The sequence below is a fragment of the Chaetodon trifascialis genome, chromosome 22 (assembly GCF_039877785.1).
Source record: "Chaetodon trifascialis isolate fChaTrf1 chromosome 22, fChaTrf1.hap1, whole genome shotgun sequence".
In the NCBI taxonomy this organism is placed as follows: Eukaryota; Metazoa; Chordata; class Actinopteri; order Chaetodontiformes; family Chaetodontidae; genus Chaetodon; species Chaetodon trifascialis.
Window position 1 is genome coordinate 5,987,412 of NC_092077.1, and position 21,875 is coordinate 6,009,286.

The 21,875-nt window shown below is 42.7% G+C and overlaps 2 protein-coding genes across 12 annotated transcripts in view; both read left to right on the top strand.

The window, feature by feature from the left end:
- The window catches only part of nav3 (neuron navigator 3), a 301,610-nt gene extending 288,893 nt beyond the window's left edge, over window positions 1-12,717 (top strand). For all 11 annotated transcript variants that reach the window (XM_070992307.1, XM_070992300.1, XM_070992302.1 and 8 more), the window contains 11 exons: window positions 468-654; window positions 2,173-2,270; window positions 2,384-2,479; window positions 2,753-2,921; window positions 3,065-3,300; window positions 3,837-3,991; window positions 4,198-4,269; window positions 4,852-5,048; window positions 5,311-5,429; window positions 6,074-6,277; window positions 8,249-12,717. In XM_070992307.1, coding sequence (XP_070848408.1) covers window positions 468-654; window positions 2,173-2,270; window positions 2,384-2,479; window positions 2,753-2,921; window positions 3,065-3,300; window positions 3,837-3,991; window positions 4,198-4,269; window positions 4,852-5,048; window positions 5,311-5,429; window positions 6,074-6,277; window positions 8,249-8,368 — 1,653 coding nt within the window. In that variant the 3' untranslated portion in view covers window positions 8,369-12,717. The remainder of the gene's footprint in view (window positions 1-467; window positions 655-2,172; window positions 2,271-2,383; window positions 2,480-2,752; window positions 2,922-3,064; window positions 3,301-3,836; window positions 3,992-4,197; window positions 4,270-4,851; window positions 5,049-5,310; window positions 5,430-6,073; window positions 6,278-8,248) is intronic.
- A 2,933-nt stretch (window positions 12,718-15,650) lies between these two features.
- Window positions 15,651-20,233, top strand: LOC139350648 (zinc finger protein ZFP2-like). Its single transcript, XM_070992148.1, has 7 exons — window positions 15,651-15,767; window positions 16,604-16,806; window positions 16,917-17,009; window positions 17,142-17,237; window positions 17,350-17,460; window positions 17,726-17,849; window positions 18,576-20,233. Exons 1-7 carry the CDS (start codon window positions 15,728-15,730, stop codon window positions 20,057-20,059), a joined length of 2,151 nt encoding a protein of 716 aa, XP_070848249.1. The 5' UTR covers window positions 15,651-15,727; the 3' UTR covers window positions 20,060-20,233.
- Window positions 20,234-21,875: the final 1,642 nt, after the last annotated feature.

Genomic DNA, 21,875 nt, shown 5'->3' on the forward strand with positions numbered 1-21,875 from the left:
CTCTCTGCAAATACATGAATTTGATTTTATTTATATAATTCCTCTTGATGTATTGCAATGAGACGCCACCCATCAGTTCAAAGTCTAATGTTCAGAGGTGCTGCGTCATTTCACGTTCTTAAAAGAAGACCGCATTCAAAGGACGTCACCATGAATGTCTCAGTTAAGTGGGTCTTTGTAGATGTGGATTGCCTTGTCTGTAGAAGCCTATAGTCTCCTCTCAGATCTGGGGATCATGTAAGGCTCCTTATCTGAGACTTACCCTTCAATACAAAGAGAGCCTTGAAGATCAAAAAGCCGCTTACAGCCCATAATTCCAATAACACTAATTCACAGTCACAGTGAATTGGCCAGTGGCCAGCCTAAATGCAGGAGAATGACTGTCTGCTGTGAGGACACTATTACTTTGTCCTGGATGCAGTTTCTGTTAGATTTTGTCTCATTTTCATTCTCCTCTCAACAAACAGAATGAGATTGAGACCCTGAAAGCGGAGAACGATCGTCTCAAGTCCAGCGGCAACGCCACACCGACGGCCACGCCCATCAAGACGGCCCGGCCACCCTCCGAGACCTCCAGCACGTCCTCGTCCTCCTCGCGTCAGTCCTTGGGGCTGTCGCTCAATAACCTCAACATCACTGACACCATCATGTCAGGTCAGTTGAGCGTCAGCGTTGATCTGAAGCGTCGAGTGTGTGAGTGAAATGGACTTTATGTCTTGGCAGACTGAAAATAATACTGTACTCCTCAGAATGCTTTCACTGGCAAACTTTTTTTCTTTCAAAACCGTAGGCAGGTGCATTCATCTAATAAGAATTAAACCTCCGAGAGTGGCATTGTAAATGCCATGTTCTTAAGTCTAGTTAAGCCATAGGACACATTTTATGGTCTGCAGCAACTCTCAGAGCAAGTTTTTTGTTTTTTTTTTCTTTTCCTGTGGCATCAAGTTGGATTAGCTCTCTCATACTTGCCTCAATGAATGTGAGAGAATTGTGTTTGTGGAGAGAAATGATCCAGAGGAGCCGCCTGAAATCATGAAATAGCTGCTCTCTCTGCTGCGGGGGCTCACAACACAGCAGGAGCCTGCCACACACACACACACACACACACACACACACACACACACACACACACACACACACACACACACACACACACACACACACACACACACACGAGCTTGCTGGAAATCTCCGCCGGCCTGCTCCATTTGAGAAGTGAAAGAGTTTTGTCCCTCTCCCTTGTCCTGTAATTAACATAGAAGGCGCAGCTCTCTCCGAGGGCTCGGGCCCTCGTTAATTGACGGAGGGATGAGCCGAGAGCAGTGACGCGTGGGAAGACGAGAGGGCCAAAGGGCCGTTATCACCCCAAAGCAGAGCCCTTAGCTAAGGGAAGCCAGTCGAATGCAGAGTACCCCCTTCCCTCTGCAAAATGGAATCTGGGAAAAAGAGAATGAGGAGAGACTTGATGGAGTTGTCACTGGTGTGCTTGTCAAAGGTTAAAGGTGGTGCAAAGCAGAACCCGCTGCAGACACATCAGACTGAGCTCTATTTGCTGCCGCTTTGGAGTGTTTTCTTATTTTGCTCTCTATGCTCGTAGTTGTCTCAAATAGCTGAAGCTGCTATGATCAATATTTTTATATTAACAATTGATTACACAACTATTTCCACTCGTCACTCATATTCAGAAACCCTGGGTGTCTGATTTGTGCTCAGTGGTTTAAATACATGGTTTCATGCTGCTGTCAGGTGATATTAGTGTCAGTGTCAGGTTGATGACAATCATAAGTCTCTTCTCTTGGTTACTCTGTGATTTTTGTCCCATTGATGTCATGATAGCAGCGTCTCAGCTAATCAATCTCTTTCTGTTATGATTTTCCATCTCGACTTATTGTTCTGAAAATTCTTTGTCTCTCTCCGCTAGATTTTACTTCCATTTCACTTCCTGACACAGTCCTTCATTATGATTCTGAGCACTCACTAGAAAAACATTGATTAAATGTAAAAGTCATTATCACATGAAAGAAACCCATTAGCTATCTTTTACTTGGGAGTCTGTTTGTCCATTTCCAGCTATAATTTGCCAGCGGGCAGAGCGAGAGCTTGTTTTTAATGAATCAAAGCTCTGAGAGATTAAAGTTGCTTGTGTTTCCTAAGAGAAAGTTTTGTTTTCAGATATTCTGCTTGATGACAGCTACGAGGGCAATCTGCGCAAGGAGGGCCGGAATGTGAGAATAGTGGTCACTATCACCAGTGGGCCAAATACCACCAAGGTTAGTGGACGACGATGTCACGTTATTTCTCTTAACTTCCAGTTGCTTCCACTGAAATACTATTTATTTATTCTGACTACTATTCTTTTAATGCACCTGTCTAACAACTTCAGGGCACACAAAGCCAGGAGTACCTGATTGGGTCGATAGGTGTGAGTGGGAAAACCAAGTGGGATGTCCTGGATGGAGTTATCCGACGCCTCTTCAAGGTAAACAGAGCGTTGCTCATAGGTTCAGTTCAGTTATCATCTGTTAAACAGCAGAGTTTGTTTTAAGTTTACACCATCAGTTAGCTTGGGTTTTTTGTGGAAAGGACTTTGCTTTCACATGAAATCGAACCACTTATGTCTGACATATTGTTTAAGATTCACAAACACTCACAACGAGCTCCGCTTTCAGTTTGGAGATTTGTTGGACAACAACAACCACAGCCTCTATTTCAGCAGTAGTGCAGTTCTTCATTTTCCTCTGTCCCCCTGCAGGAGTATGTGTTTCGGGTGGACCCTCTGACCAGCCTGGGTCTCAGCTCAGACAGCATTGTCTGCTACAGAATGGGTGAGGTGGTTCGCTCGCACGCCTCCGAAGTGCCTGAGCTGCTGCCCTGCGGCTACCTGGTGGGCGACAACAACGTCATCAAGGTCAACCTCAAAGGTATGGCAGCAAGGAAACATGGAGTTTCTATTTCAGGATTACAGCTGAGGTAGAATCCAGGTTGGGATGAACTATATATTAACTTGAGTGAAATGTATTTAAATGCATTGCTTCCTTGTGTCAACCTGCATTCCTCTTCGCAGGTGTGAAGGAGAACAGTATCGACAGCCTGGTGTTTGACACGCTGATTCCGAAGCCCATCATCCAGCGATACCTCAATCTGTTGATGGAGCATCGCCGTATCATCCTCTCAGGACCCAGCGGCACCGGCAAATCCTTCCTGGCCGCCAAGCTGGCGGAGTACATCATTTCCCAGATGGGGCAGGAGGTGACGGAGCACAACGTGGCCAGCTTCAACGTTGACCAGAATTCCAGCAAGGTAGGAAGAGGGATTCAGACGCGGCACTCTGGGATTGTGAGAGGAGAACCTCATGATGTGTGCATGTAGAGATGTCAGTATTTATTTTCTTAAATCATGGAAATGGTTCATTACATCCACCAAATTGCTCTCTCTGCCTCCTCTCCCATGCATGCATCTCTCCCTGTGTGATTACTGAGAGCTGGGACAGAGTTGCAGCTCTTGGATTCTACAACCTGACTTTTCCCTCTGCTGTGTTTCACCATCCTTCAGCACCAGAAAAATATGCCAGCATTTAAATAATGAGCTCCAGAATGTGACATGCGTCACCAGTGGATGTTTTTTCATGTAGAGCAGCCATAGGCATTGTAATTTTACCCAGTTGTAGTTTTCTGTAGTACAGGTTTGTCCACAGAAAAGCCTCAGAGTCACACAACTGAAATAAAATTCAGATCATATTGCTTCCTGTAAACTATTTGTATCAAACCTCCACCTCAGGCCCTTTACATTCAGAATATTGCATCTAAATGAAAAGCCACTCATGCCTTCTGCCCCAGGACCTGCGTCAGTATCTGTCCAACCTGGCAGAGCAGTGTAACTCTGAGGAGACGGACACAGAGCTCCCCACTGTGGTCATCCTGGACAATCTCCACCATATTGGCTCCCTCAGCGACATATTCAACGGCTTCCTCAACTGCAAGTACCACAAATGGTGAGTCAGGAACGCACTGTGTTAAAAATCTATAAAATCCAACCTGAAATAACTATAATGTCAAAATATCACTTTTTTCAAAATGATGCACCTGGAAAAGCGTACTGGCTTCACAGCAACACAATGCAGCAGTTTGCAGATCAGCATTTTAGTGCAGCAGCTCGGCTGTGACTGTGAATCATGATGTTGTATTTGTCTCCATCCAGCCCTTATGTTATTGGGACCATGAACCAGGGAGTGTCCTCCTCTCCGAACCTCGAGCTACACCACAACTTTAGGTCTGTGACACACACCATAACCACATCCTTAATTTACGCAGAAATGTCTCTGAACATGTAGCGGTGTTGGGCGTTGAAAGTACTGATATTGTGGTAATATATTTTTTCTGTACAAATGTTGAATGACCGGTTTGATTTGCATCCTCTCACCTGTCAGATAATGTCTTAATGTGAATGCTGCGTCGACATGTTATTTCTCACAGATTGTAAACTAAAGGCATTCTTCCACAGGGAGGGCGGTAATTACATCTCTTGGATAATTAGCCTCGTTAAATGAAAATGAATTGACTATAATGCATGTTCTGAGTGAGGATCGTTTCTGCTTGGCGTGTTTGACTAGCTGATGGTTTGGCAAATAAAAAGTCATGAGGGAAAGCTCATCATGGGCCAGACATTCATTTAATTCGAATCTATTAAAGTTAAGTGAAATAAGCCCAAAACACATTATTCTGATGGCAGAAATGACTGAAAATCTCTCATCAGCTCTAATGTGAGCTGTTTTGATGAGAAATCTGCTTTAATGTCGAGCTGATTTATTCGCTCCTCTGTCTGTTTCACCATTGACCAAGTGTCCTCTTGCAGGTGGGTGCTGTGCACCAACCACACCGAGCCAGTCAAAGGCTTCCTGGGCCGTTTCCTGCGGCGGAAGCTGATCGAGACGGAGATCAATAAGAACATGCGCAGCAATGACCTGATTAAGATCATTGACTGGATCCCCAAGACCTGGCAGCACCTCAACGGCTTCCTGGAGGCACACAGCTCCTCTGATGTCACCATAGGTCAGTCTCAGGCACACACACACACACACACACACACACACACACACACACACACACACACACACACACACACACACACACACACACACACACACACCATACCAAAGGCTTTATGGTGTCTGTTGAGTCTTTTATTATCAGTGAATGAAGTGAGTGTAGTAACCCTGTTTGATGCTGTTTTGCAACACGTCTTGAGTCTTCTACGTGTCTTTGGACCTCCATCTTTAATCCAACAAATACTCATCATGTGGGCTCTTTTCAGGCCCCCGTCTCTTCCTGTCCTGTCCCATGGATGTAGAAGGCTCTCGGGTTTGGTTCACCGACCTGTGGAACTACTCCCTGGTGCCCTACCTGCTGGAGGCTGTCAGAGAAGGGCTTCAGGTACATCCTGACATACTGCTTTGTACTTCTACTCCACTACATTTCACAAAGAAACATTGTTCTTTTTACTCCACTATATTTATTTTACAGCTGTAGTTACTAGTTACTTGTCAGATTACGGTTTTAAATTAAAATCATTTGATCATTTCTTTTCTTCATCATAAATTATAATGCATGGTTCCAGATTGAACTAGTATGTAATGCTGATAAAATTAGCTCCACCTTGACCACATCACAATATTGCTTACATGTAAATGCATCAGTAATAATGAACATGTAATATAATATAATATAATATAATATAATATAATATAATATAATATAATATAATATAATATAATATAATATAATACTGAATGGGACTTTTTACTTTTACATTTTCTTCATGCAGCACTGCGACCAGCACAGCTGGTAAAATGATATGAAACGAGTAATGAAACTGAGAGGATAATGATAATCACCACACTGATTTTTATTTCACCTCGTCTAATTCTCTGGCATGTCATAACATGCACATACTGTATGTGAATTTATTTAATATTATATATGTATATAGCAGAGGAGCTTGGAACACATACTGATGGTTATTGTGTCTGTCCCTCCCCATCATTCACACCTCCTTTCCCTCTTTGACACACCTGCAGCTATACGGCAAAAGAGCAGCGTGGGAGGATCCGTCCAAGTGGGTGAACGACACGTATCCATGGAACGCCGCCTCTCTACAGCAGGACGGACAGTCACTGCTTCAACTGAGGCCGGAGGACGTGGGATACGACGGCTACAGCTCATCCAAGGAGGGAGCCTCGTCCAAGCAGGTGTCTCAGAGTGACACCGAGGGTGACCCACTGGTGAGGGAGACATACACACAACAATTCTAGTCCATAGCATTTAAGACAAATAACAACATAGCAAAATATGGAAGGACTTAAAGGCTAAGTAAAATAGCCCCCACTGTAAGAAATGAAGGAGTCATAGTGGTGAACATGCGATGCTGTCCTCCACATGTGAACTGTGATCCAAAGCATTCATCCAATAAATCAGATATATATCCATACACAGTACATGGTGCACACTCATAAAGTTGTTCAATTCATGGATGCTTGTTTCCAAAAAACCATGCGTGAATGTCACCTTGGCTGTTTCTCAAGTAAGAAAAAAAAAAAAAAAAAAGATTAAAAGATAAGCTAGTAAAGTAGTTAGGTGGTATTGGCTCCTGAATACAAGCTGCACACACACACACACACACACACACACACACACACAGAGGAGGATGAACTGTTCAGGGGTGGGGGAGAGAGACAGAGAAGAGAAGAGAAGAGAAGAGAAGAGAAGAGAAGAGAAGAGAAGAGAAGAGAAGAGAAGAGAAGAGAAGAGAAGAGAAGAGAAGAGAAGAGAAGAGAAGAGAGAGAATTCTCCATTTGGTGGGTTATTGCGGTCCAACAGCAATTAAAGGGTAGTCATCCAAAAACAACCGGCGTGATTTAGCAAGTGTGTGTGTGCATGCATGTATGTGTGTGTGCGTGTCCATGTCCGTCCAGGCGAGACCAGTTTGAGCGCAGGTGTGCCAAGCCACATTTTCGAAACACTTGCGATGCGCCAGATGCAGCAGCACCTCTGCATTATTTAGACCATTAGCTCTGTTGCAGGGATGAAAAGTTCTGCAGTTTTATTGTGGTGATTTAGCACAAGGTTTTAAAAGTGCTTTCTATCACGTTAAGTATAAAGACGCTGTCTGTGAGTCATTACACTCACATATTTTTATGATCGTAATCGGTGCTTTAGATATGGTGGTTGATCTGCTCGCTGTGTGTTTTTTCGCTTATATGAGCAGGAAGGAAGGTCAGAGCGAGAGCTATGAGGAACAGCAAAACACAAGGGTTTATGGAGTTTATGTGTGTAAAGAGAGAAAAGGTGAACTTCCTTCCACTCGAAAGTTTTACACCAGAAAAGAGAAATTACACCAAAAGGTTAAAAACATTATGCTTAATTGATGTAACTGCATTCAGAGCTGTTTTGTGTTTAAAAGTATATCTGATCACTGCTGTGCTGATGACATTCAAGAATGCTAAATTAAATAGTCTGCTTTACATAACTGCCTGAATGCTGTTAATAATGGTAGGCTGGTAATATTCCTGCCCTTCTCTGTTGGTGCCCAATATCACCAGTAGGTCTCTGAGGGCTCCTCGTCAGGGTTTGTTGGTTGCTCTTTGCTGCAGGCTTACAACTACAGGAAATCTGTGGACACTGCTGACACCTTCTTAGTTATTTTTATTTCCATTTTATTTATTCCTTTAATATTACATCTCAGTTTTATCTCTGGCTTTTATCTTTTATTATGACACATTTCAATGCTCACAGACATCTTTATTGTCCCACTAGGGGAACTTTTTTATGCAGCAAGGGGTCCACAGAGGGACTACAGGAGAAACATATCAACGGCAGCATTAACAATAAATCACAACTCGAACAGGGAGATGGAAATTCATACCAATTTCAATTATATAAGAGTGCAAATGTGCAAAATGTGACCAGCGTGTCGCAAAGAATGCAGCTAATTGCTATTAAGCATTTCAGTAGCATTTGGGATAACCTCAAGTTCATTTGTAGAGGACAATTTGACACAATGACAATTTAAAGTGCTCCTTCTAAAGTACTGCTAACTACTAATAAAACCAAACAAAAATGTGAGTAACAGATGCAGTGACACCTTTAACAGCTAAAGTACATCTGGACATTTATTATCTGATGTTTATACTGCATGTCTTCTGTTTACTACCCACAGTCTCTGTTAGTGATGTGTTTGTGTGCCGCATTTCCAGATGAACATGCTGCTACGACTGCAGGAGGCAGCTAACTACTCCAGCACGCAGAGCTGCGACAGTGACAGCACCAGTCACCATGACGACCAGCTGGACTCTTCGCTGGAGTCGGCGCTATGAGACCGAGAGCTGCGCAGGGAGACGCCAAACCCTCAGAACGCCTGGGAGCCTTTGAACCTCGGCCGCTAGCAGACGCCCCTATAATGCACAGATGTATGATATATGAAAAGTTTTATTATCCAAAATGGTATACGCACCATTTGAAAGAAAACACATATTTTTTACATCAGAATGGTGCAATATTAAATCAAATGTTTTAAAGAGCAGTAGCCAACTTGGTCCTCAGCGGTCAGAATGATAAACAGTCATACAAGTTGGATCGATTATATTTTAAACACATTATATAATAAGGTCAGCCAGTCATTTTTTAGTGGATGTATAACATTTTAGAATACAACTTTTCATATATGTGGAGGTGGGACGTGTCTGACAAGGGACAGTTGTTCCTCTGAAGATGATTTTCAAGGAGCAAATCACATTTGTGCTCAGCCATGATGAGCCACAGATCACTCCGTTATTTTAACGTCGGGCGTGAGTCCCACAAAGCGTCGGGAAAAAGAGAAAGCCAAGAGTTTGACATGACACAACTGGATTTTTCTTTTTTTTAAATCCCGGATATATCCTCAGATGTTTACAGTTAGTGGCAAGGTTCTATTGTTTATGTCTTTCCTTGTTTACAGAGGTGCTTCTCACACACACACACACACACACACACACACACACACACACGCATGCAAATGCACTTAAACACAGGCAGCAGGAGGACAACTTTAATCAGAGGCTTTAATTGGGTCAAGCCCCCATGTGACCAACAATCCAGCCTGTCAAAGTGTCCTTGAGCAAGGCACTACTTATACCACGCTGGGATCGCTGACCCCACCTATTGAGGGAGGGTAGTAAGAGGAAAATACTGAGGTGTTTTCAGGTGATGCAACGCCCTCTGGTGGTCAAAATTGAGGCTCTCAGCTTTTAGAAAACTGGCTGTAAACAGATTTTCTTAACACATAAATCAGATTCACCACAGATCCATCGGGTTGATTTTGTGCTTTGGTACAAAGTCCACAACCAGCTGTTTAACTGAACTGGATCCTCACTAGTTCCTATTTTAGAGTGTTGGGCTAAGGGGCACATTTTCGTCTCATTGTTTACCACTATATCACCTTATTTGGGTGTCTTTGCCTTTTCTGAATATAAGGACAACTCTGCACCTCCATGATGGCACCAAATGAGAGACATTTGCAAAGCCTCTACAGCCCAACTAGGATCACAAGAATTACCTTTTCATAACACACACACGGCTCACAACCCTCCTCCTAAGTCGTCAGTTGAGCCCCCGTGGTGCTGGTCTCCTGCTCTGAGCCTCCTCAGTGTCAGGCACTGCCAAGCCGCTCCTCGCTGCCCTGCATGCCAACAACAAGCACAACGAAAGCGCATTGTCTGTGTGTCATTCAGCCACATTGCTACTGTGAAGAAAAAATGGACAAGTGCCAACGTTTCCCTTTGATTTACTGCCAAATGTACACACACACTAACACAGCCATACACCCACAGCTGACCATGGTTGTAAACTTAGATTAAGTTGTTCTTGGCCTTCCACACTCCACAGCCTGTTGTCACTCTTTAGCTTAGGATGCACCATGAGAACAGCAGGAGGCGCCCCCTGTGGGTCATCACAGAACTGCATCAGTTGACCGTTGACCCTCCAGCGGTTATCCAGTCATTAGTAACTCTAACTTGGTTCACCGCATCTGTCAAGTTTTGGATGTCTCCACATCTGAAAGCAGAAAGTTTAAGAGATACTCAGTATTTAAAGAGCTTTGAGGGCAGTGGCTTCTTTAGCCTTTCCATAACCAAAAACATGGGCAAAAGTGTCAGGAATAGGTAAAATAATGTCTAACGTTAGCTAATGTTAATGTTAGCTAAGCAGCCAGAGTTATGTTAGAATTATATATCAGTCTGATCACAGTTTCATTTCTGTTTTCATCCTTACAACAGAAGGACTAACATATTCTACACTACAGTACAAGAACAGTGCTCTCTCTTTATTTCCATATCTTATATATGGAGCATCACATGGCGAGGGTGCTGATTGTTTGCCTGCGACATGCAGCTTTAGCCTCAGTATTTCAGCACTGTATCATGTATGTTGCCATCAAGAACATATTTAAGACTCACTGACAAGATTATCATATTAAAATGAAGCAGCAGGAAACCAGAGACAGCATTTCCAACTAACTCATGGAGCTAAATGTTAGCTTAATAAGCTAGGTAGCTACAGCTGATAAAATCCATCAGCAACAGTTGTCATTTCATCTGATAATTCTGACACCCATCAGCTACAAATTAGAGGCCTGTTTTTATTAAGCTCTGTCTGAAATGAAGAACCTATTTGTTCAAAAATGACTAGGAATTCTGCCTGGTAGATTTGCTGTTACTGCTACCGCACAGATGTGACAATGCAAAGCTTGACAGGCACAGGAGGAGGGATTCACTAACGGTTAGCTGGAAATAGCTGAATTCCTGTGACATTTGGGTTAACCTGCACGGAGAATCAAGCTAGTGGCTTGAGAAAGAAAAACAGGAAGGCCTTCACTCCAAGAGACAAAAACCAGAGCTACGACACTGTTTGATCAATCGACAAAATATCAGTAATACTGAATGATGCAAGCCGACATTTGATAGTCTTGTTCAGCATCTGCACCCATGTGGGATCCGTGGGGTACCAAAAAAGAATCCAAAGTACTTTCAAATGCAAGTTAACCAGATCAGCCCACGAGCTGAATAAGGGAACAATGATACTGGTGCTTTCTCACTGCCTTAAATGTGCAAAAGTTTGGGAGGCATCCTGTGCTCCCATTGGCTATAGTGAGAAGAAGACATGTTGATGGCGGATGATGATGATCTGCTTCCTGCTACATCAGAGAAGCTGCTTGTAGTCGGAAAAACAGCCTCTTTTGTTTTTTGTCCCTCTTCCTCCAAACCGCCCTTTCTTGTTTCTGACAGTTAATGTATAAAAGAGTTGATGCTGTATTTGAATTTAAAACTGACCAATATTGTAAAACATTTAAAAAGGGGTGGGCTATTTTTTAGTTGTAGTTTTTTGCCCAGTTGAGCTGGGCTCACTTGAACTGACAGGAGCACAACCAAACTGTTTTGGGTTTTCTAGCCTGACGAGCGCGTTTTGAAGCTTTTTAAAGGGGATGCATTGAGAAGAGACCTTTATCATTATGTATGCGTGTATTGGACGGAAGCCATTTTGAATTCTGATTGTCCTCTCTTTGTTTAACGAGTGGGTTGGTTTTGCACACTTTGAGGTGGGGGTGGGTTGTAAATACTTAAGTCATGCACAGTGAATCAAAGATGCATTCTGCCCTGTTGATGTTACAATATGCTTAACCCGCTGAGTAAATTATTGTACTTTCAAAACAGAGAGAAAAAAAAAGAAATGCAAAAACTCAACACGCTGTCAGAAACAGGTGTGTGTCTTGTGGTGATTGGATGTTTTGCCTATGCAGGAGGCATACGGTGTACAGTAAGAAACTGTTTTTTAAGTCACTAAAATCACAGACTGAGAACAAAAAATAGGCACTTTCTGGTATTCCCCCGTGCTGCCATAATATTCTCTGGATCCTCTCCGTCTTTAGGAATGCCTGTGGTTCCTTAGAAGCACTTCCTCTCTGGACACTTTAACCCAAGCTTACCGCCACGTTAGGCTTGCCAGCTGTCCGAGGCACCGAAGCTGACCTGACACCGTACTGTATACATTTACCAACAACCAACAGGTGCTACTGGTCAGTCAAAGCCCACCAGAGACCAAGAAGTCATGTTGTCACAACCTCAGGACAATCCTATCCTCTACAATCCTACCTGTGTTCAGCTTCACAGGTGTCTCTGCAGCCAAGCCTCTGATTGGTCGCACATCTGGCCAACTCGGTCAGCCTTGTGTCTGCAAGGATGTGCAGTTGCATGATAAGGGTCTGGTTACCATTGTAACGGGTTGCTCCTTACCTACAGTTACACCCATATATCAAACCTGAGCTTATATCTCCAACAATCCACCCTCTCAGCTCCTCTACACTCCCGTTGTAGGCCATTAGTTCCCGAGCTTGCAGAGCTTTGACACCGTTAACAGTGTACACCATAGTCTTGATGATCAGCTGGTAATTTCTTTTTTCCACTTAACACTTTGCAGTTACATCTCAGTTGAAAACCATAGCATTTACTCTGGTTTGAGAGAAAGTTTTCTTCTTTTTGGGTGAAACATTTGTCCTTAAATGTTTTATATTTTGTACATTTGTATGTAACATATCATGTAAATAGACAGAGACAGTGATTTAACTCATCTGGAGGATTTTGTAGTCTTTGTAAAGCCCTAATAAATGGTATTTGGTGTCACACGAGCAAACAGCATGCACATTTTTGTCTTAAATCTGTGTGTGTGTGTGGGGGGGGGGGGGTCCCTTGTGGTGTGGAGGGAAAAGGCAAACTATTACTTTCTAACAAGTAGCCAAGTAAAGGTAAAGGTAGTCATCAAAACAACAACCTGAGTCTGAATATATAAGCAAGCGTTTAATATTTGTAAGGGTTGAAGGAAACACTGAAATGACTTAATTTCAGTTCTCTTACTTGAACTTATTCTTCACCTTGAGAGCAATGAATGTGGACTTGGCCTGTGAGAAAGAAGCTGATGTTAGGTCAAACAGTGGAGCTGCCAGCATTAAATCATCAGATTAAATATGTTATTAGGAAGTGCACTTAACAATAGTTTGTCATTATTACCTTAAGTAGACAAGGAAGCAGCTGTGGTCAAAAAGATTTTTTTAATGTGAATGTCCCAATGATCTTCAAAGCAATGTAAAGTGTAGGCAATCATGTAATGTGAGCTAAGTATTTTTTGTGTAGAAAACTTACTGTAGAAAATTACTTGCATATACATGACCACAACTGCATTGAACTGATGTAAGATAAGGCAGCATTAGATAGTGAGGCAGTGATTGCCAGAGCCAATAGGGCAAAAATCTTTTGGTGATGTCTTTGTGACACCTAGTGTTTAAAACAAAAATACAAAGGAATCGAAAAAGGTTATGACATATTCTCACAGAATTTAAGACTGGGTGGATTTCACTGCAACTGAAAGTGTCAAACGTCCTGCCTTTAACGAAATAAAGTATAATCACAAGATATGAACATTATAGAAACCTAGCGACGGACGGGTTTTATTTTGAAGGACAGCTTGACATGTTGAGCGTTCTCTTCCGGGAAGCTTGCGGCTGTATTTCAAGCCAAGATGGGGTCAGGAACGACTCCCGTGACGGAGTCAGAGGAGGACCTGAAAATGAATAAATGCAAAGGAGATTCGCTGTCTTTACCCAAACACTCCTACTGGTTTGACTTTTGGGTGTTCGTGGTCTTTGACATCGTTTTTTTCCTCGTCATGTATTTTATAGTCCCGTAAAAAGGTAAAACATTTCAAAAGTTTGTAGCTAACGTTCCTCAGAGGGCGGCTACGGAAGTTGCTAAACTTCTGAGCTAAACCGGTGTCGTACGTGATTGATTACTAAACGCAGTTGAAATGTCACTTGTAGGTGTGTCGTTAACAACATCATATTTCAGGTGAAGCCCAAAAGCTGAAATTCCTTCAGCACTCACCCCAATCTCTAACCTGTGTAGCTCTTTTTGTCGGGTTGATTGTTCAAATATTAGCTGTAGATAGAAGTGACAGCAGAGGTCACCACAGAGGTAATTACAGTGTAAACGCAAACACCTTGATTTCATATTAATAGGTATTACTTAGATGGTTGCCAATATCTTATCAGTCCTCCCACTAATAAAGTCATCTACTAATCATTTAGCTAAGTTGTAATTCAGTGTGTCGTGGAAAGTTTCCAGTAAGCTTCCCTTAATTGGCTCTTGTCTGTGGATTCGTTGCGGGTTGTTTTTCCTTTGTCTTCATGTAGTGTTTGTCTTAAATGTGGTTACTCTTCTTAAAGGGTGGTCCACTGGATTCTGGAGGATGAAGACATGGAGCGCTGGTCCTGACCTGCTGTCAGGAGCACTAACCAGCTTTGACTGAATTGAACATCACATCATTGGGTGTCACATCCCAAGTGTCCTCTGCTTGGTCCCTGGAACATGTTATGTCCCCCTTCAATGTCAGAGATTTGAACCACAGAGCACCTTCCCTCAATCTCCTGTCTGCATGGATGGATTCACTTCACACAAGAGATCAAGAAGAGATTAATTTTAAGTATTTCTAATGAAAAGTGGCCATGGTGTCCTAAGGACTTGTAAAATGTACCAACCTTAAAGCCTTTAAGAAAACATTCCCAGTGTTATCAATGCAAATGTTACAGAGTGGAGCAGACCTGCTGATTGTTTTGAATATAATAACCACAGATAACAAAGATCATTTGAATAGCATTCTTACCTTTAAGTGGTTTAGTTTTATGTCTGAAATCTGCTTGTTATGCTGCTCAAAAAATAAGCCCTGAGGAGAAGAGTGGATTGTTTTGTCCCATTAAGCCGTCTGATGATCCTGTATGGGCGTGGTGTGACGACAGCAGACAAACAAGATTTTACTTGCACAGTATGAAGAACAATGTGACGAGCAGTATCATTCCAGCACACTAAACTTTCGAAAGCTTGCACATGGAGATTACTGCAAATAATGACTTTTTCCAAAGGATGATCTCTATTTGTTTATAAAACCTAATGAAAATTGTAACATTAAAATGTATCCAAATAATTAGACCTATGTTACATATTTTGTCCAATTGTGTAGTTACATTATCCCAAATGTTTCCAAGTGTTCAGCCAAGAGAAACGTGCCATTTTATTTAAGGTAAATGTGCATTATAGCAACTCTTGTGATCCGTGATGATCCCATGCCTGCTCTGCAGTCAGCCATCCAGTGCTGCCCTTGAGTCCCTTGTGAGAGGGTTCTGTTTTTTGATTACAGCTCAGCATTTCATCCAGTTCTACCATCCAGACTGGATGATATGGGGTCTCATTGTTCTTGTTTTGAGGGAGCTCAACAAATTCCTACCCACTTACAGAAATTAATAGCAATTAAGTATTTGAAATGAAATTAACTCAATACACTGTTCACCTGATCAATTCTGAATGGCTATGCTTTATGAATGTCACATTCTATGTTGCCGTCCAGAGGGATTAGCCAATGCTATACTTTATTTATTATTTCTTAAATACCTTTTTATGTAATAAACCTTTAAAAAATAGTTTGCATTTCCTTTTTGACTTTTTCAAACCAATACCGAATCTTTGCGCTCTATATAGTATCAGCTTTTATTTTGAAACATTGTACTACACGTGTTTCCGCTTTGGAGGAGCTAATAACAAATAGCTTGCAACATTATGGTAGTTTAAGTGACTTAAAAGTGACTTTTCATTGTCTGAATCATGGAAACGACGGGCGGTTCTTACCAAGTGGAAAACACCGGTCCGTTTTATTGCAGTGTTTAATAATTTTGTCGCAGCTCACAGCCAACTAGCTAAAGTTCTCTCTGTTGCAAAATGTCGTTAGCTCGTAGCCCAAGCTAACAGCAGTGCTTGTAGCTAACTCATTTAAACACAGTAAAACGTGGAGTTATGGCAGCATTGACTGTATATAAGAACTTGTGCATTGTTCTTGACTAAATGAAAGGATTAAGTTTACTTTGTGAATGGGACGAGCTGTAAAACAGTCTCTTGAAAGCCCATTTTCCTACTGCATGCTTGTGAACAGTAGCTAACTAAGCTAAACTTGCAAAATATGCAAGTGACAGATGAGATAAATAATTAAGAAAAGTTGTTATGTATTGTAGGAGTTTCACGACAGTTTCAACACTTGTTGTAACTTGCAAGATAAAGCAAAGCTAGTGTGGCAGCATTATTATTGAAAGTGAGATAATACATCTGAGGTGTTTAACCTGAGATAATACATGTCTGAGAACTGTGCTATGAACCTGCTTTAGCTTTAGCATCTTCAGCAAAACAACAGCTTTCAGCTAACACCTTATCTGTGCTGTTTGTTATGTAATCTGTATGTTTTGACTGTAATACATTTTCCTAACAACACTCCAGTACATGCACTGTGAGGTCCTGATGCAGGAGGTTCATCAAACTAATATTGAAAACATATTTAAACTAAGGTGTTGATATGAATATTCACACCAGAACTTGCATACCAGTAAATGTTACTTGTATCATATATTTGCTTTTGCTCTGTTGCAAATCAAAGCAGTGTTACACTAGCAAGTAACCAGAGGACACTTGTTTGTGTGTCCATGTTTGCAGGTATATTCCTGCCCCTGTCTTCCTTGAGGCTGCTGATCCCTCCTCTGCGGCTGCTCTCTGCAGCAATGTGGCAGGTGGCTCAGCGGAGAGAGGTCCTTGAGTATGAAAAGCTCGACGAGTTTGTGACGCTGGTGACGGCAACAGTTCCAGACCTGCTCAGTCCAAAGCAGCGAGGCAAGCTGCTCCTTCGACTGAGAGCGAAAGTGAGTCAGGGGGTTCATATGAGGCCAAGTTCCAAAAAATGTTCATAGTTGTACAATAATGTCATGCCTCGTGGATATGTTGGCTCTTCTTTCTACATCTTTCTCTTCAGATTCTTCTTGAGTTGTGCAGAAATGAGGAAACAGCCAACGCTTTGTGTATACAGCCTCACCTGGAACGAATCCGCCCACCAGGATACACAGGGGTAAGTGGGAGTCATATTTTCACATTTACCTACAATCGTCCCCCCCTCAAAACAAAAAATCAGGTCAGACGGAGCACTGATATGCTTCTGTTGTTTGGAGATGGTCCCAGTAACAGTGATAGTGTCTTTCAGAGTGGAGATGCAGAGGTGGATGCAGAGGAGGCCATTTTTGTTGAGCTCATCCAAACGCTGCTGAAAGACCCAGCAGAGAGGCAGCATTTTTACCAGGCAAGACAGCTTCATGTAACCCAACTGTCAGTCCAAACAGTCTTTTTGTGCATCTAATTGTATTTTTTTTAGAATTGGATTGTTGAATAACTGTGTCCTTTGTGCTTCTCAGGAGGTTTTTCCAACAGAATATGGTCTCAGCTACGACACCGACATGCAGCTGCTTGTGTGGGAGTTTCTGTCTAAACTGGAGAAACTCTTGCCAGTACCAGACCTCAGTCAGGTAGGAGATGACATCCCATTGCAGCAGCTGCTACTTGAAACATGTTTCCAAAGTATTGGGTGGACTAAGACGTAAAAAACTGATTTTTAGGAATAGCAGCAGTTGTCGCTGTATTGTAAGTAAGAGTCATGATGGATGAAATATTATGTGAGCAATGTGAAATAAGATCTGTCTTTGTCACATTTAACTCTGAACTGAACATGTGATCACTTTGGATAAGAAGCGCCTCATTCTTGCTGACATGTTTGCATTTGTCCATAAACAGGCTGTCTCATGGCTGACCTCTGCCCCCTCTGTACTGAGGGACTGCTTGCAAGCACTCTCCAGTCCCGATGACCTGAGGTCTCTCCTGCAACACCATAAATGCCTCGAGCACCTTGGAAAACAAGGTAAACAAAGTGCATTGGCCATGACTTCAGCCCCTTTCCCACATCGACTTCAATCGGGGCCAAATCATTAGACCAGTAAAAATAGACCAGTTAGTAAATGTGAAGCTGTTGAAGGCACATGAGCGTAAACTTTGCTACATGTCAGCCAGCATAAGAAGACTTTAAAGGTCTTCTTCTGTTCAGAACAGAGAGACGTCAAATATTGTCGCAGTTTTGTGAAGGTTTTCTGTATAAATATTCAGTTAAACGATTAAAGCTACAAAGTCAACAACAACAAGCTGCTCTCCACGCTCTGATTGAACTGGTTCTTCTCACTCACTGCTGTTTTCCAGCTGTGTTGCCCCTGTCCAACCTATCAAACATCTCTGTCATTTCATGTGAGCAGACTCGACGGGAAATGTTCCCTCTGTGTGTCCTTGTATTGACAGATGGGACTGTTTCACAATGAGCTTAAGTCATGGACAAAGACATCTCAGCAATATCTGTCTGTTGAAGTTCAGTTGAGTGTTCAGTGAAGACAATTAGTGGGTTTTTTTGTATGCGTGTGTGTGGATGGAGATCTTTATGAAAGTGACATGTTTTCAAACGTAGCCTGCTTATTGTGGTCGTATGGGAGAAGAAGGCACATAGACTACTAAACCACAGTCTCAACCAGGTATCTGAACTCGTCACCTGTATTTGAGGGAAACATAGAACAGCTCCTTATGTTTTCTGTGTTTTGCATAGGTACCACTGTGGAGATGTCCACCCAGGTCTTTGCCTGCTCTGAGTGTCCATTCTTCCACATGCAGGAGTCCTACCTGCTGCAGCACATTGAGCACAGTCACCCTGAGCAGTACAGCAAACTGCAGAGGGCCGCAGAGACGACTGAGGCCCCCAGGAAGAAGGCCCCGCGTCCTGAGTTCCCAAAGCCTTTCCCCATCCACGACAGGCCTGACCCTCACATGTGCCAGGAGTGTGGCAAAACATTCACTCGTGCCTCAGACGTGACCCGTCACCAGCGGACGCACACGGGTGAGCGCCCATACACCTGCGAGGAATGTAAGAAGAGCTTCAAGAACTCCTGGGATCTGACCAGGCATCAGCGCATTCACACCGGAGAGCGACCCTTCCTCTGCTCCCAGTGTGGCAAACGGTTCACACAGATGGGCTTGCTCAAGCTGCATTTCGATCGGACCGCCTGCGGTCAGGCTTGCAACCCCCCCCTCGACCTGACGACAGAGGTTGTAGTAGCAGAGGATACATCAGAGAAAGAGGGCGGTCAGTACAAATGCCAGAAATGTGGCGAGAGCTTTGGTAGCATCCTGGAGAGGCTGAGGCACAGGCAGAGGCATGTGGTGAGGCGTCAGTACAAATGCTCTCTGTGTGAGAAGATCTACAGCCGGGCGTCGGACCTCAAGAGACACCAGATGAAACACACCGGTGAGCGGCCGTTTGCGTGTGAGTGTGGGAAAAACTTCACACACGTGTGGCTTCTCAATAAGCACCGGCAGATCCACACCAGGGAGCGTCCGTACCCATGCGCAGAGTGTGGGAAGAGCTTCACGCAGCTCCAGATCCTGAACAGGCACCTGCTGACTCACAACGGCCAGCGGCCATTCCAGTGCTCCTACTGCGAGAAGAGCTTCACCCAGCTGGCCAGCCTCACACGCCACGAGCGAATCCACACAGGCGAGAGGCCGTACCTCTGCACCACCTGCGAGAAGAGCTTCCTCACACATGGAGAGCTGGTGAGGCATCAGCGCAGCCACAGTAACTTTAGGCCGTTCAGCTGCCCGCAGTGCCCCAAGAGCTTTAAAACCAAGCGAGCTCAGAGCGAGCACCTCAATACGCACACAGGAGAGCGTCCATTTGCATGCACCCAGTGTGGGAAGAGGTTCGCCAAGTCGACCTCGCTTGTCCGGCATAACCTGACTCACACAGGGGAGCGACCCCACCAGTGCTCACAGTGCGGGAAGACCTTCCTCACCTCTGGTGAGCTCCTCCTCCACAAACGCATCCACACAGGAGAAAGGCCTTATCCCTGCTCCTACTGCGAGAGGAGGTTCAGGTGCTCCTCCGACCTCAACATGCACGTCCGGACGCACACCGGAGAGAAGCCACACAGCTGCCTGTTCTGTAAGAAGAGCTTCTCTACGTCGACAAGGCTGAAGAGACACATGCGCACACACGTGGACAAGAGTGTCGTCGTGGAATCATTTAGTCTTTGAGTTTACAGATAAGGAGGGACTTTTTAGAAGATCATGATTATTGATATGTATTTAAAAATTTTAAAAAACCTCTTTAATTAATTGATTTTTTTTTTCTGTTTCGCATCATGACTGCTTAAAAATATAATTAAGATATGACTCAAACAGATACATCAGAATAAATTTGTCTAGCAGATGCTTTTGTTTAAAGTCAAGTACAGTAAGTGTGTTCACCTCCATTGGACAAGAACTAGATGTCATTGGGAGAGATGCACACATGCACGAACTAAGGGTCTGTTCAGTGCTACTGTGGAAGTGCTCAGAGGGTCTTTTCAAAGATGGATTTTCCTCTATAGCTAATAGGTGTGTAATGGAAAATGTTAATCTATCCATTCATTTTCTACAACCAGAGTAATGAAGTTCTCTTAGTCAGTTTCCCAGCCGTTTTGACTTGTGACCCTTCATGAAGGCATTATTATTATTATTATTATTATTATTATTATTATTATTATTATTATGAAAATGATCCAAAATTATCCAGTTGATGAGAAACTGGCTGTAACTTTGTGCACTCAGAATTGCTTGAGGGCACCTCAGATTTAATTTTCGACCTGATGGGGGTCCGACCGCAGGAAGAGGCACACGACTGAAGCCAAATACTAACGATCAGACATAAAGCTATGAAAAGGTGAGTGAATAAAATGCAGAGCGGAGATTGGTCACAAAGATCTGTGAAAGAGGGAGAGAAGGCCAGAGATGGTGCCACAGATCAACCTGTGGGACTGAAGCAGGACTGCTCAGATACCCAAGATGGGCTTTTATTATATCTTTTATTGAGATTGTTAGCAGCTCATTAATCAGTGGATAACTTGTCATGCTTTCCATGCTTCCTCTCCATTGTGTGACTGATTCCAGGCCTTCATCTGACCTTATTAGAGGTTGCCATGTGAGACCTTATGTTTAAGAAAACAATGAGAGGAATGAGTTTAAGAGCCGGATGTGTGTAATCCACTCAAAACTGATGAACACATCAGCATCTCTATAGCTCCATGATGACTGGTCTGATCTTTTGTGTTATCAAATTGCATTATCTAATGGTTGCTGGTGGGATCCATCATATAAATAGTTTGTGAATGTGGGACAAAGAAACGGTATGTAGTACAAACAGTGATGCAGTGAGCAGTTTGATATTTTCCAGCATATATTTTAGAAGTCAATAATGAGCAAAAATGATCAAAACGAACCACATTTGTTCACATAGTGTGCCAAGCTTTGAATCGTCCCTGTAAATGTTTTGCGGAGGCCTCTTATTACAGTTTATGTGGCACTATTATGTGCCTATTCTGTTCATTATCTCGTCCCCCCTGGGGTCCTGACACAGGTATGGAACCACTTTAATTCATTGAATTCAAAGAGAACAGATTTATTTATTTATTTTTATTTTATTTTATTTTATTTTATTTTATTTTATTTTATTTTATTTTATTTTATTTTATTTTATTTATTTAGATTTTTTTTGGGGGGGGGGGGGGGGGGGGGTATTTATTTATTTTGTAGAGCGTTATTTACTTTCCTAAACAAGCATTCCCAAATTAATTTGCTTGCATTTCTTATTGTTACGTAACATTAATGTTACCTTAACAGGCCCTTAATGAGGTTGTCCCATCTCTGTGTAAGAACAGACACAATATTTGCTGTACAGTACCTGTATGTAGATATTAAGACTCGTTCGAATGTCTCGATGTTTGTGAAATTGTTTTACATTAATGGTAACAATATTATGGTTGTATTTATAGTGTTACCTTTTGACTCTTTAACAAAAATCTGCCTTTTAAAG